The 14,423-nt window shown below is 48.3% G+C and overlaps 4 protein-coding genes across 4 annotated transcripts; 1 reads left to right on the top strand and 3 right to left on the bottom strand.

Moving 5' to 3' along the window:
* Positions 1 to 49: 49 nt before the first annotated feature.
* On the bottom strand, positions 50 to 1,293 carry ARB_04768 (uncharacterized protein; the record flags this gene model as incomplete). Its single annotated transcript, XM_003016433.1, has 3 exons — positions 50 to 111; positions 175 to 542; positions 608 to 1,293. The coding sequence occupies 3 exons, from the start codon at positions 1,291 to 1,293 to the stop codon at positions 50 to 52; spliced, it is 1,116 nt and encodes a 371-aa protein (XP_003016479.1).
* A 6,383-nt stretch (positions 1,294 to 7,676) lies between these two features.
* On the top strand, positions 7,677 to 8,805 carry ARB_04769 (uncharacterized protein; the record flags this gene model as incomplete). The annotated part of the gene is made up of 2 exons (XM_003016434.1): positions 7,677 to 7,905; positions 7,964 to 8,805. The coding sequence occupies 2 exons, from the start codon at positions 7,677 to 7,679 to the stop codon at positions 8,803 to 8,805; spliced, it is 1,071 nt and encodes a 356-aa protein (XP_003016480.1).
* A 619-nt stretch (positions 8,806 to 9,424) lies between these two features.
* Positions 9,425 to 10,621, bottom strand: ARB_04770 (uncharacterized protein; the record flags this gene model as incomplete). The annotated part of the gene is made up of 3 exons (XM_003016435.1): positions 9,425 to 9,936; positions 9,991 to 10,542; positions 10,594 to 10,621. The coding sequence occupies 3 exons, from the start codon at positions 10,619 to 10,621 to the stop codon at positions 9,425 to 9,427; spliced, it is 1,092 nt and encodes a 363-aa protein (XP_003016481.1).
* Positions 10,622 to 12,697: 2,076 nt separating this feature from the next.
* ARB_04771 (uncharacterized protein) lies at positions 12,698 to 14,216 on the bottom strand (the record flags this gene model as incomplete). The annotated part of the gene is made up of 2 exons (XM_003016436.1): positions 12,698 to 13,945; positions 13,974 to 14,216. 2 exons carry the CDS (start codon positions 14,214 to 14,216, stop codon positions 12,698 to 12,700), a joined length of 1,491 nt encoding a protein of 496 aa, XP_003016482.1.
* Between the last annotated feature and the right edge of the window lie 207 nt (positions 14,217 to 14,423).

A 14,423-nucleotide genomic window follows, 5' to 3' on the forward strand; every position in this document is an offset into this window, starting at 1 on the left:
CCTCACAAAATTTCCATTACCGTAAGAGTTCAACTCTACGTGATGGAATTTATTGCGCGGGGCGGTACCAGTTGGCCTGGGGGTCTCCCAAGCACTCTCCGACAGTGACAGCTAAATTGTTAAAATGTTAGCTTGGATCATTCAATCTATGGACGAAACAGGGAAACGACTTACCTCTCAAACCTCTCTTCTTGATCTCATCCAAGAGCTGCTGGATCAAGAGCTCAACAGTAGTCTGGTGGACGTCGTGGCAGAGGGTGATAGTGCCACCGGCCTCGAGACCCTTCTTGAAGTTTTCAACACTGATTGGCACGCCGTCAGGAGTGGCATGCTCGTAGTCTTTGGTGTCAATGTTGGCATCAATCATGTGGTACTTGAGTTCAGCCATGGTCTTGGAGACAGTGTCGCTGTAGGCGAAGTATGGAGCACGCATATAAGTTGGTCTGTTTCCATCAATGATGGGAGCAAGGATATCGTCAAGCTTCTTCATCTCAAGGGCAATTCCAGTAGAGTTGAGCTTAGAGAGATCGGCATGAGAATAACTGTAGTAGATGTTATCAGCGATTGAGTTCGCCCATTGGAAAATCAACTGACGGATAAAACTTACGTGTGAGAACCAAGCATATGACCTTCCTTGTACATGCGCTTGATAACATCCGCATAGTCCATGATGTTTCCAAAGTTCATGGCGTTGACGAAGAAAGTACCCTTAGCACCATTCTTGGCGAAGATATCAAGAAGAGGCCCGGTGTAGTCGTATGGGCCATCGTCAAAGGTGAGAGCAATGGTGCCATTAACAGTGCATTGGTTAATGACGGTTCCGAATGGGATAGTGCCAGGCATGGGGGGAACGCCTGTTGGTACTCCAGTTGGGACACTGGTGCCGGTAGGAGCTACAGTCGGATCAGCTGTTGGCGTCATTGATGGGAACGTGGTTGGAACGTCTGTCGGGACAACTGTTGGCTCAACGGTTGGAGTGGTTTCTGGTGGGTAGGTTCCGCTTGGCTCCGTTGGGGGAACTGTTGTAGGTTCTGGAGCCATAGTTGGAACTGCAGTCGGCTCTGGCTCTGGCTTTGGCCAGTGTGGTTTTGGCCAGTGTGGTTTTGGCCAGTGTGGCTTTGGGAATGGCCAGTGTGGCCTGGGATGGTGCGGTCTGGGGCGGTGTGGATGCCATGGCCACCTACCAGGAGTGCGCTCAATAATAGAATTGGATTGCTGTCCTTGCAGCGGAATAGCCGCTACGCAGCAAGCGAGTGCAGCTGTGATGAAGAGAGTGAAGAGCCGGCACAGCATTTTGTCTGTGTATAAGAGTACTATATATACAATACCCCCAGAAGTATGTAATAGAAGAGATAACGAACGGGAGGGAGTGATCGATCAACGAATGCAAGTAAAAACGAGAGTATGGTATGCACCAAACGAATGTAAATGCTATAGACAAGAGGGCTAAAGGTCTATAACATCGAAATGGTGGTTATATAGAAGTAGGTATCAGGGGGATGTTCCCTCGGGTTATATATCTCTGACCGGCCCTGGACGGTACCTTGCTTGACCGGACAAGGCGCGAGGACGTCGCACGTCAGAGATAGACAGATCTCGGTCTCCGCCTGGATCGATCGACTAAGGCCGGAGCCATGCTTTTTTTGGTCGAAATGCAAGGGGAATGCCGGTCCAACTTTTCGGACACGAGCGTGCCTTGCAGTGCTTGGGCAGACGGATGGAGCTTCAGATGCTTGGCCACCACCAACTGAATGGCCACCGCACCAGATTTTTAGCGATGAAGAATAGAGCAGATCACACAAAAAAATGCGAGTGCTAACTAGTTACTCGTGTACTCTGTACGAAGGACTTGGGACCGAGCCTCTTGCGGCTCATTGTATCGGTCTTGTTTCAAGAAAAGTGATAGGAGGGTATCATCATCACATCATACTGAAATCGAACTCAATTGCACGACATTGGGTATGGAGTACTGCTATTCATCTAATGGAATATCAAATTGAACATGTTAGATCCTCGCGATCGAGATGGCTGAGTGGGGGATTCCGGGTGGACGAACAGAGGGCCAGGGCAACCAACCGTCCAGTCCTCCTGGCTAGATCCGACGCTAGTTAGCTTGATACCAGAGAAAAAGACTTTCTTTTCCTGGGTAAATTGTGACCGATCGCTCGTCATGAACCAGTCCTGGAATCTGCCAGGACAGGGTCAAGCAGTCGTACATACTGCAGGGAGGGCTTGCCACCTCCAGACTTACCCAAGGCACCATCGCAACAGAATGTTTTGTCAGGAACTGCTTCAGGATGAGAATATCTTTTCCGTATCTGACTGGAGGGCAGTGTAGGGCAGTCTGGCAAGCAGACGAAAAAATCAGTGACGTTTCAGAAAACGAGCTAGTTTGATGGGTCCCTGACACTGCGACAGACTTTTAGGTCGATCCCCATCTTTAGGTCCCGCCGCCAAACTGGAGAATTGCCCAACCAAATGCGCCGGAAATCACATTTGAATTTTCTGGTTGGCTGGAGCCTTTGAGATGGCGATTACCAGGCTCAACAGCCGACTGATTCCATACGCCTCCATCGGAGTGGCGGCATCGAGAACCCGCGATAATCGCCCTGGACGCTTCGAGAAAAGGGAGGAGAGAGAGAAGGGGGGGGGACGTTTTGATGAAACATCGATATGCAAAGCTCTGCGGAGGAGAGAAACAAGCTCGACGCTGAAGCACTGGGGGGTTCCCCGTCGTACTTACATTCCTCTTTCGACTCGGCTCCATATCGGAAAGTCGGCATAACTACGTGAAACGTCCTTGGCTAGCTAGTTGGCAGCAGACATGCAAGGTCGTTTTGGGGCATGGACTTGACTCGACTTCTTTGCCTGTGTGCCAACATTTGTTGTGACGAGGACGGCGCGGGATGCGAACTCACTAGTTGCTCAGAAAAGAAAGTCGAAATGTGTGACGAGATGCATGAAAATGTTGTGCCTGTTGGGCCAGCTCATGGTCAATGCCAGCCGGTACCTTGCATAAAGGCTGACAATCAGTTATGCAATCCTTGTCGGCCACATACTTCCGTAGTTTATTTGGAGCTTAACTCCGAGCTCCGTGGAAAAGGGGGACCTAAAAATATAAGCGAGGTGGACTCAAATGAGATAAATCCCCCCTTGGCAGGGATGCAGAGAATGGTTTTGTTAGCCACAAGTCGCCTTGTGAGTGGCCACTGAGTCGCGGAGTGTGGAATACGAGACGTTTGTCTTTAGCGTGAAACAAGCATCTTCATGGATATGTCGACCTCTGATTCCACGTTTTTCGCTGAAGCTCTTGAGCTGTCGAGCATTACTATACTGACATCGGGAGCTCGAAGTCCGAGTTCGCATCTTCAAGCGACACCCCTCACTAATAAGAAGATACCAAGCCGTTTAGTGATCTTTCAGACAACATCTGTCCTCCTTTTTTTGATTTATCTCGGTGCAATTCGATTCTTCCGGGTCGTTTGCGAAGTTGCTCAGATGAAAGTTTTGTGCGAGTTGGTAATATTGTCAGTCAGGCATATAAGTCGAGGTGTTGATCATCAATCTTTCCCGACCAGTCCTTAACAGTGAGTTATGGAGTGCCTCTCGCCTGTTGACCAACTTTTAAGTAAGTGCTCCATCTGGATGTTGGAGCTGGCATCCACTGGCTGCCCCATGCGGACTGTCACAGTTTTAGCGTAACCTGGGGAGTGGGTTATGTGCCAGGGTGCCTAGACAAACAACTCGAGTCTCTCGCTCTCAAAGCCGGGCATGGGCCGTAGGTACGCCTATATTATCGTTTCGAATACGGAGAACCATGGCTAGCATTGAAGTAGGGCTCCCAACATGAAAGCTCTATCTCAATTGCGACCGACAGCTCCGACAGCTTTGAATTAAATACTCCGTATATGTGTATTTTGGAATCCACGCGAGAACAGAATCATGAAACCAAAATCTATTATACTCTTCTTCCATATATTGATATGAAGAACGAATGGCCAGGGGTGAGGTAGGGGTTGTTTTGGAAAGCCTGTCAGGCTACAGCATGGGTGTGTCCGTGACCCCCGAAGCCTTCAAAGCTGTGTAGGGAATAGGGTCCTTCCTAGAAGGCTGGCTGATAATGCCTCGGTTCACCTCCGGCTTCAATGTTAACTTCTCCATATTTATGAACCTTTTTCGGAGCTGAGTTGTTCATCATTGTATGGTGTCTACTACCGTCACAACCCAGAGAGCTGCTGAGACTGAATATGTACCCAGTTTATTCGTCACACCGCGTCAAGGAATTATTGAATAATGACGGTGTTCACGTCATCAAGACTCCGTAGGCGGGTGTGTATGCACTTTATGGGACCATCAAGCACGTCTTAAAGTTTTTGCGCCCGTTCAAATTCACCTTTAGACTTCCTTAAATGCACGAATTTTCAGCCCGTGGAGGGCTACGGGGTAGGGTTCGCCAAATCCCCTCTACCGCGTCGTTCATGTTAGCTGGACCTTCGTCGTTCGATTATATTTTAAAGGGCCAGAAAGAAACACATTGAGTCTATGGCGTTGCCAAATAAGCCGGACATGTACACTCACAGCCAGCCCCGTCACCCAGGTAGCTGTCAGTAATTTGGCCTGACATATTCAACTGCTAGATATCATCTGGTTAACGCCATTTACCCGGTATTGATTCCTACTGCCCCACGTTTTAAGGGTTAAGATTGCTTACCAGACTTTGACATGGTAGATACGTTTGAGTACCGAGTAACGTATACTTCAAGTTTATCAGGTGTTTGTGTTTTGCTGACGGCCGTGGAATATACCCTTACTCCTGTTAATAAAACAGGGGAGGCAGGACACTGGGTTCAGGCGTGAGTCTTGCAGGCCACTCCCATCAGGACCATGTACCGAAGATATATGGAAGTTTCCTGCCATAGGTAGTTCTTGGATAACATATGATGATGATCATATCCTGTTTCTTGACTTCCCTTGTCGCAAAGAATCTGCTGCACGATATTTGATATTCCATGGCTCTAAGAGCATCATCTTATTGAGGTATTCCTAGTAACTCGGGGCTATTAAAATCGCGTTTCCAGGGCATTGAACAAGGGGTTCGTCGAAAGTTGGCGATGTTAAAGTACTCCCATGGAGGCGGTATTGAAGGCTTATTGGTACTCGGCTTCAGAACATCATAGGTATGATGTAACTAGGAGATATACAGAGAAGAGATATACGCCGGTGGCATTTAAAGGGTATCTTCATTTGAGTGAGTGGTTGACCAATATGTCTCAGTAAGAAAGGGTATCATATTTCCAGCCATTTGACGAACTTTCAAGAGGCTCGAAAAGCTCCTGTCCGTTCTTTTGCCGGGACTGACCCAAATTCAAGGTCAATGAAGCCGTTCAACGCCATAACATGGTCGACTGTGAAATAGAGATGACGTTGAAAGTCTTTCATCCTTCTGGAGGAATACCCGTTTTTGTGCTGGCTTAGTCATCACCCACCACCTGTGGGTCCAAAAAGGGGAAATGCGAACTTCAACTCGTCTTCACCTCCTGAACCTGTCAGTTTCTCGGCATTCTGTGGCTTCACATTATTCATACAACGATCTTGTCCTGATAAAATTCCTGTCTCAGACAGCCTGGCCACATTGCAGCCCTTTCTTACAGTGAAGAAGTTGGTGATAGAAATGGCTTCAGCCCCCATAATTGCGCTTAGACAACCTCAGACAGACACGCAATCGACCTTAACCCATGATCCACTCCTTTAAAGCATCCTGATCCCAGGATCCGGGATGGGGAATTATATCATCTCCGGTCGAAAAAGCTGAAAGGATAATATGCCCAGCTCACAGCCACTCCAAGACCACGGAGCCTGCATGCACCAGCACGCTGTATCAGTTGATGGATAACACCGAGAAGAATAAGGTGGCTGATCCTCATCACGTCACCTGGCTTCCTGCTGAATTCCGACTCGATGTTGAGAGCCTCACCAAGCGGAGATATATGGATTCGATTCGTACGAGTGGTCGTGGCCATAGATCCCAGCATATGCCAAATACCAGCAAACAGGTACTCCGTAGAGCATCATTATTACCCTCGGAACAGATACTCCATAACCAACCTTACAAACTACCGGGCAGATTTCCTCATGCCAAAGACTTAGATGCACCGCCAGCTGTAAGGCTGCTTATACTTTTTGGCATCCTGAATGCACTGGTAATGATAATCGTGGAGCTAGATATTCAGAGGTGAACAGAGATACCAAACCATAGGACTTGGTATGCCCGCCAAAAATTTTTTTTTCCCTTAGCACAAGTTAGCTGTTTCATCCATTTGAATGGAACTTTCGCCGATCTCAAGGTTGAATTACCGCCATCCACGCCTTTGATGCCGGTAAAAACATTCCGAAGTTGCTCTCCCGTGTCTTAGAAAATATGGCGATCCTCATGCCTCGCAACGTTTCTACTTGAGGTGAAGATCGGTCATACGCCCTACACATGTCCAAATCTTGCCTCTAGGTTTATGTCGAATTTGACATACAAACGGCACATAATCTGTACGGAGTGTGTTATTCTCGATCAGATTTAATGTCCCTTCCGCGGTTTTGCAAGGCAGCTATGAAGCTCAGATAATAACCGTCGCACCACCTCTCGGATGCTACAGCAAGTACTCTGTATATCGATAGAGGAATGACGATTGAAAATGCCATGCATAACTCTTCTCCACATTCCCATCTATCCTGCAAAACCCGCTCGTTCAAAGTGTGGTATGAATTCTTCTAGATAACTACCTGTTCAGGCTAGCTGTGGTACGGCTACTTTTCCAGACTTTTCTTTCAAGCCGATCTGTGGGTTTGATATGCCATAATGCTTGACTTCTGTGCTCCACGGCTCCAGCAATGCGGAGAAGATCACAAAATAAAGGCCACAAAATGTTTTCGCCAGCGAGATGGTGGATTGATTATTACGGAGTACTCCGTACCACTGCTGTGACTCGCGAAAATCTTAAGCACCTCACCTAGAATGGTGGTATGTCCTTGGAAAAGAAATGATATCCATCCCTTATGCAGAGCAGAGACAGATGTTGGGGCCTGCATTTGCGCAGACCACAAAACGACCAGTTGCCTTGTGTCTCGGTCGGTCTAAAATAAGATCATCCTCCTATTGTTTTCACAAGCTAGCGTTCGGAATGATACTCCGCCCTTGGACAGGGCGTTTGCTAACAAGAGGTAAGCCTTTCCCGGAACTTAAAGACTTCATACCCTGGTGAAGTTATATTACCTGTGGATCACATTGTACACATGGGTGCCGAGCAGCGAATTATATCCTCCAATTACATCGCCTTCTCCCTGTCCAAGCTATACCGTCCTTCTGATATGATATCATTCCGGGGATTTTGCTATTGCATGTTCGATACAAGTTAGCTCCAACTGCGAAGGGCTGGATGGAGCGTCAGCTCTTCCTTAGGATATATCCGAAGGGCGAGATTGTGTGCTCTGAAGAAGATATAAAAAGGAGGTTCTCACCACCACAACGAACACCTTTTTCGAAAGCCAGACCAGTCAGTCCTTTCAGTCATTCCCTACATAGTCATTCATTACACTGTCATTCACTACATTCCCTACCTTTCCTTTCCCTTTTTTTTTTTTTTTTAGCTTATTCTGCCCTAAGCCTCTGTGCTTCTGAGCTCAAGATGCAATTCACTGCTCTTCTCGCCGCTCTCGGCGCCCCTCTGGCACTGGCTGCCTCTATCCCAGCTGCTGCTCACAACCACTCCATGATTGATGTCCAGCTGGCTGCTACTGGTAACTCTATGATCAAGGCCACTATTACCAACACTGGTGACCGTACCTTGAACTTGTTGAAGTTCAACACCATCATGGATGAGCACCCAACCCGCAAGGTTATGGTCTACCAAGATGGTAAGCCTCCTATATTATTACCTGCTCATCGAAGTATAATGCTAACTATATACAAAAGGTGCTGAGGTCCAGTTCACTGGAATGCTTCCCCGCTACAAGATGTCTGACCTCACCCCTGAGTACTTCGTCAACCTTGGCCCCAAAGCCAGTGTTGAGCACTCCTTTGATCTTGCTGCCACTCACGACCTGAGCCGTGGCGGAAAGATCGTTGTCAAGGCACATGGAATGGTCCCTACCGCTGAGGAGAACGCAACCACCATTACCGGTCACACTCTCTATGAGTCCAACGAGCTCACCATGGATGTTGATGGAAAGCAGGCCGCTGCTGTTGAACAGGCTATGGGCGGTGACGACTCCACCGGTGTTATTGACAAGCGCTCCAACATTGTCACCTCCAGCTGCCGCGGAAGCCAGCTTCGTGTCCTCCAAACTGCTCTCTCCAACGCTTCCCGCCTCTCCAGAGCTGCCGCTTCCGCTGCTCAGAGAAACCCCAGCAAGATGCGCGAGTACTTCAAGACCGCTGACAGCCGCACCGTCCAGAAGGTTGCCAGCCGTTTCTTGTCCGTCGCCCGCGAGTCCAGCTCTGGTTCTACTGGCCGTACCACCTACTACTGCAATGATAACAGAGGCGGTTGCCACCCTGGTGTCCTTGCCTACACCCTCCCATCCAAGAACCAGGTCTTCAACTGCCCCAGCTACTACCAGCTCCCTGCCCTTAACAACCGCTGCCACGGTCAGGACCAGGCCACCACCACTCTCCACGAGCTCACCCACAACCCTGCTGTTGTCACTCCTTTCTGCGAGGATCTCGGCTATGGTTACCAGCGTGTCTCTGCTCTCCCAGCCTCCAAGGCCATCCAGAACGCTGATACCTACTCCCTTTTCGCCAACGGTATGTAAACTCCATTTATCTGATGTAGAATTCATTATGACTGACTTTTATATAGCTATCTACCTTGGCTGCTAAAGGCTTTGCAATCCTACCTTAGGTATCAGCCCATGAACCATTACGGTTTCTTGATGGCTCTTATCTGCTTGAGTTTTTGAATCTAATTGTCCGGTCCGAGACCTATTTCTTTTTGTATATACACTGTACCTTGTACATAATAAAATATGGATGAACATATATTGCTATAATCCCAATATGATTCCTCGATATCTCCTTGTTTGCTATGTATTCTATTCCATGTAATCGATTTGCAATAGATAGGACGTGGAGAAATCTAAACTTGAATTTAAATTCCTATCAATCGATGCATGGATAAGATCCGGGCAGTGGATGTTTAATAACGCAACCCTACTTTGCCGAATTCGTACGAGCACGGAGTCGGAAGGGCAAATGATAGCTGATAGATCAGGTTAATGAGAGATGAAGGGAGGATATCCATGTCTATATTTCAAGCATGTATCATAGCAAGCATTTGGTGTACCAAGACACCGGCCTATCTAATGTAGGCTAGACAAAGCCCTTCAAGATGGCACTTTCGGCCTATAATTTATTGAATAGACTTGTCAGCATTTATTCATGTACCGTAGGCGGGAAATGAAAACTCACATTCAAGATACTGCTACCGGATGCCCCGAGAACAGTATTGTGGCTAAGAGCAACGAATTGGATATCAAAGACACCACTGTCATCTTCTCTGATTCGGCCTACAGTGCAGGCATATCCGCCTTCAGTCTCCCTATCAAGACGAGGCTGTGGTCGGTCTACTTCATCCATGACGTGAATGCTCTCTTTGGGAGCGGAGGGGCATCCTAATGTCTGGACTTCTGGCTTGTACTCCCGTAGAGCCTCACGTACTTGGCTTGCGTTAGGTGGAGGGCGGTTAACGAAACGGAGAGATGCACAGACGGTGTGACCATCAAGGACGGGAACACGGTTACAAGAAACAGAAATCTGAAGGGGTTTCTGGTCACTAAATCCAGCTAGATCGGAGTTAAGGTCTCCTAGAATCTTGCGTGCTTCACTAGATATTTTTCCTTCTTCACCGGGAATGTATGGAACGATATTATCAAATATATCCATGCCTGGTACAATGAGTTAGCACTTGCATGTTTGAGGTGATTGATAGGTATACGTACTGCTGACACCAGGATAACCGGCTCCTGAGACAGCCTGCATGGTAACCATGCTCACCGACTCGATGGGTCCAAACTTCTGAATGAGAGCTTTCGCCGGGACGACCAATCCTACAACAGCGCAATTGGAATTGCACACCAGCATTCCCTTATCAAGACCGAAATGCTTCCTCTGTGCGGGGATCACATCGATATGCCCCGCATTAACGAGGGGCACCACCAACGGTACCATGGGATCCAGTCGATAGTTCTTTGCATTGGAGAAAACGGCAAAATTCGCCTTGAGGAAGGCCATCTCAATCTCGCCCGCGGCATCTGGGTCCAGCCCGGAGAAAATAATATCGCAGTCTGAAAATTCGGCGGGGTCACAGCGACGGACAGTCAAGTCCGCCACCTTGGCGGGCATGGGAGCCGATTGCTTCCAACGAACGGCATCACGGTATTTCTTGCCTGATGACCTGTCTGAGGCGCCTACTGCAACCAATTCGAGTAACGGATGCTGTGAGAGTAGGAGGATGAATCGCGTGCCTACCGCACCGGTTGCTCCAAGAACACCTAGAACATACAGTTAGTATAATAATTTTGCAATTGGGATAAGTGGCTTACCGCAGCGTTTCTTCGAAGGCATAGTCATCTTAATAGCTTCTGTTCAGCCTTCAATTGTCAGATTCAATATCAATATCAAAATTGTTTCTTCCACCTCACAGCCCGATAGGCATCAAAACTGCCCGAAGTCGGCATCCATGGATGACTCAACCTCAACGGGCAGGTACGGGTGAAACATTTTCCGAACGATTAGTAATAAGGTTGTTAATAATTTCTTATATAATACGCTTATATAATCTCCATATTTCTTTTGGTCGTTTTCGTTTTTGTCTCCATGATTTTGAAGTTGATGGCGTCGTCAAGTCGAACGACTAAAGGCACCTTGAAGGCCAGCCCATTTGGTATTCTAATATCTACTCCTGCTAAGCAAGGAAAAACCTGCAGAAATCCAATAGTGCAGAATTAAAAAGCAATCCACGTGGCTTTCCAGGCGCTGGTGATCATTATTATTCCTTTTCGCCTAACGTGTTTTTACGAGCAAGCCTCAGAAGTCGTCTTCGTATCCCTGGCCAATCCAAGAATCGATCGCCTGATCCAGATGGAATTGGGTATTTGGTCTGAAGACTTTTTCATGGGCGAACGGCGGCTTCTCTAGTCCACGAGCTGCATTGCGCTTTATTCCAAAAAAAGACAAGGCAGATGAAAAAAATACCCATTCAAAAGGATTCTGAAGCTTGTTCCCTGTCAGCCTGATCTTTTTAAGAAGCCGACATGTTCTGAGGAAGCGGAGTATTGAAACTTCCCTAGCTACGGCAGGGATACTGCGAGGAAAAGAGCTCTATCCTTGTCAATAATCTATAATCCATGTAGGCCCACGCCGGCGACCCAAAAAAAACGTTACAGAATGAAAAGATCTGTCAGCGCGGAATTCGAATCCGCTGTGTTGGAGAGGAACACCAAGGGGAAGGGACTTATTGCATTTTCCGCATTTGTTGACGGCCGCCAAAAGGGTTGTCAACCTTAGACCCCCCTTTTCAAGCTCATTTACAGGGATAGATAGGGCGTGTTGGTGATTGAACATCTTCCATACCTATCCACTTCAGCCCGTCTTTGAAACAGGCAAGCCTAAATAATATGAAGTTATGCTGCCTGGGCACGACAATAGTCGACGTCACGATAACGGGCAAGGTTCAAAATAAGCATAACCGCCGGCTGAGATTTAATGCCCTGATCGCTGGTACTGGGCGAGCTCAAGGCCTTAGCCCTATAGGGCTATTGCTCAGTTTGATCGGCATTGTTCTATACGACTGCAAAACGCATAGTGGACGCTTGTTTGCTTGGATAGTCAATTGGACCTCGGTCGTCCATCGTGCGTCATTTTTTCCACCAAGCTAAGCAAACAATATGTCGTACAGATACATATCTTGTGCACCGTCAGGCATCGTTGCTTGAAGGAGATGAATCCCTGAGTCGATCGAGTTTATCACTATTTTCTAGCAAGTAACTAACTAGTTAACGAGCTTGCAAGATTTTGGTCCCATTCATGGAATCCGCTTGCCTGGCATGGACTTTCGTGTTCGTATTTGTACGGAGAAACCGTTGCATGCATCATACCGAGGCGCAGCAGTTGAGACTGGACTCCGCTATCCCGGTGTCTTTTGTTTCTGCATGGATATCAGGAGAATAGATATGAGTGCTAAAGGGTAACAACCTAGGTCCCTGCGTTTTCCTGAAAAGGGGCTTTTCCCTTTTTCCGCAGGGTAAAAATAGAGTTCTGTACCTTACTCACGTGATGCATAAGGCTCCAGCTAGCAAAGATGACATAACCGGTGGACCTATCTGGGCTCCAGCGTCTATCAGACTCGGAAAATCCATGGCGAGCAGCCGAATGAAGACATCTATATATTAATGTTATATATCTCGTAGAGTTAAATGACGTAAAAATGTAATAATACATGGTGGTGAAAGTATTAGGTTAATAATAATAATGAAGATCTATCATGCCTTGAACACGCGAGCCAGGAACTTGCCGAATACGCCGCGAACCATATTTGGGTTTTCATGTATGCAGGCAACGAGAATAGCGGTGCTGAGAGAGAAAGCCAGCCTCTCTCTCCATTGATACTACGATGAGTTAGTATAACGGGAACGTATTTGCAGGGATTTAAGGGTGTACCTTTCTATCATATTCCCGGGGAAGCAGTGTAGCCAGTGCTCTGGGAGCAACAAACATGCTAATCTCTTGCCTTCTCCCTGCTGATTCCACGAAGATGCTCCATCCACACATTGCGCAGCCGGCAGCGATGCAGAGACCAGAATCCCACATCATAGGTGTGACTGTCTTTGAGCTAAACAGCTTAGGTCCCAGCCTTGTACGCGCCAAACATACGGAATAATAAAACAGGCTAACGAAAAGGCCGAGGAATGTGGATGAACGTAGCGCGCTCTTGATAGCATGGATGTATGTCTTGAGATTGCGGGATCGACAACGCATCACGATCTGGAGTGGAATGTACGTGGCGCAAGCAAACTTGAAAGCTCTAGCAAATCGCCAGATGGCTGTTTTTTCACAGTTCGGACCACAACCCATGTGCACTATCTCGCAGGGAATTGGAACTGTCTTTTGGGGAGTGCCCCATTCAATTGGCCATCCGTAGTCTGCACACATGGATTCGAGGACCACTTGATCGCCGTTGTCGCGGCCGTAGGCCCACTCACCTCTGCGGGCAGTCCGGAGGGCCTCAAGGATGCGGCTATCAAGCTGGGCAGCTTCGCTGATCCATTTGCCATAGGAGTAAGGAAGTCGTTCGGGGAGGTAGAACCAAGCCCACATCACAATAGCGGAGCTGATAGCGAAGAGGCCAGTATCTGCGAGTTTGGGGGCAAGGGAGCGCACCCGTTGCCCGGTCTTGCTTTTGCCATGCGCGACACGTGGGGAGGTTTTCCACTGAGACCATAACAGATTGACTATAGCATCTGCTGCCCTAGTTGTCGCAAAGAGAGTCAAGTCTAGGGTGCGACCAGCAAGGTGGTGCTTGTCGTTGTCGTCAAAGTCGTTGCCGCCGGCATTGCCGTTGCTGTTGCCGTAGTCCTTATTCTTCTTGGCCACGCTCGATTGATCGGAGTAAGCGTGTTTGTCGAGTCCCGCATGCCGGCCGTACGGATGTTTTGCTGTACGATTGAGGATTGGAAAGCAGATCAGGGCGGACAAGAAGGCCGCTAGGAACCGCAACGGCCGGTTCGACGAAAGTGGAATACCAGTCGTAGGCAGGGATTGGAGATACCCACTGGAGGCGAATCTTAATCTGACAACTTCCAGGGCACGAGGCAGGATGGAGGAGCCCCCCGCCAGCAGAGCACAGAAAACTGGAAAGCGGTCCCATTTAAAACCACAATGCAAGATGCGGATCAACTACAATAATGACATGTCAATAACAAACTTGTTCCAGACTAGCAGTGTCAGATGATGTTCCTTTACCCGCTGTAGCTTCTCTGCGGCGCCAACGTCTCTCCGCCGCAGAATTTTTAAAAGAGAGATAAGTTTCGGCAGGGTCGTAGTGAGATATCCAAGCGCAAACGCCCGAGCAACCCTGTTCGAAGAACACCCATGTTAGAAGAAAGCAGAGCGGCTGAGAGACAAGAACAAGAGAGACAGGGAATATATAGGAGCGGGTTCGGTGCATACGGTTTCAAGATGCGTAGACGGTCGAACGCGACCTTGGAACGCTGCGTCGACATAGCTCTCGACCGAAACCACCAAAGCCCGAGTCGAAGCCAAGGTTAACGTTTCCGCCCGGGGTCCTCTGGAGCAGCAGCAGCAGCAGCAGCAAGGACGAGGAGGAGGGCCGTGGTCGACACGCGAGGAGGGGGGGGGACCCCCATGAAGTACC

The sequence above is a fragment of the Trichophyton benhamiae genome (assembly GCF_000151125.1).
Source record: "Trichophyton benhamiae CBS 112371 chromosome Unknown contig01989.5, whole genome shotgun sequence".
Taxonomy (NCBI): domain Eukaryota; kingdom Fungi; phylum Ascomycota; class Eurotiomycetes; order Onygenales; family Arthrodermataceae; genus Trichophyton; species Trichophyton benhamiae.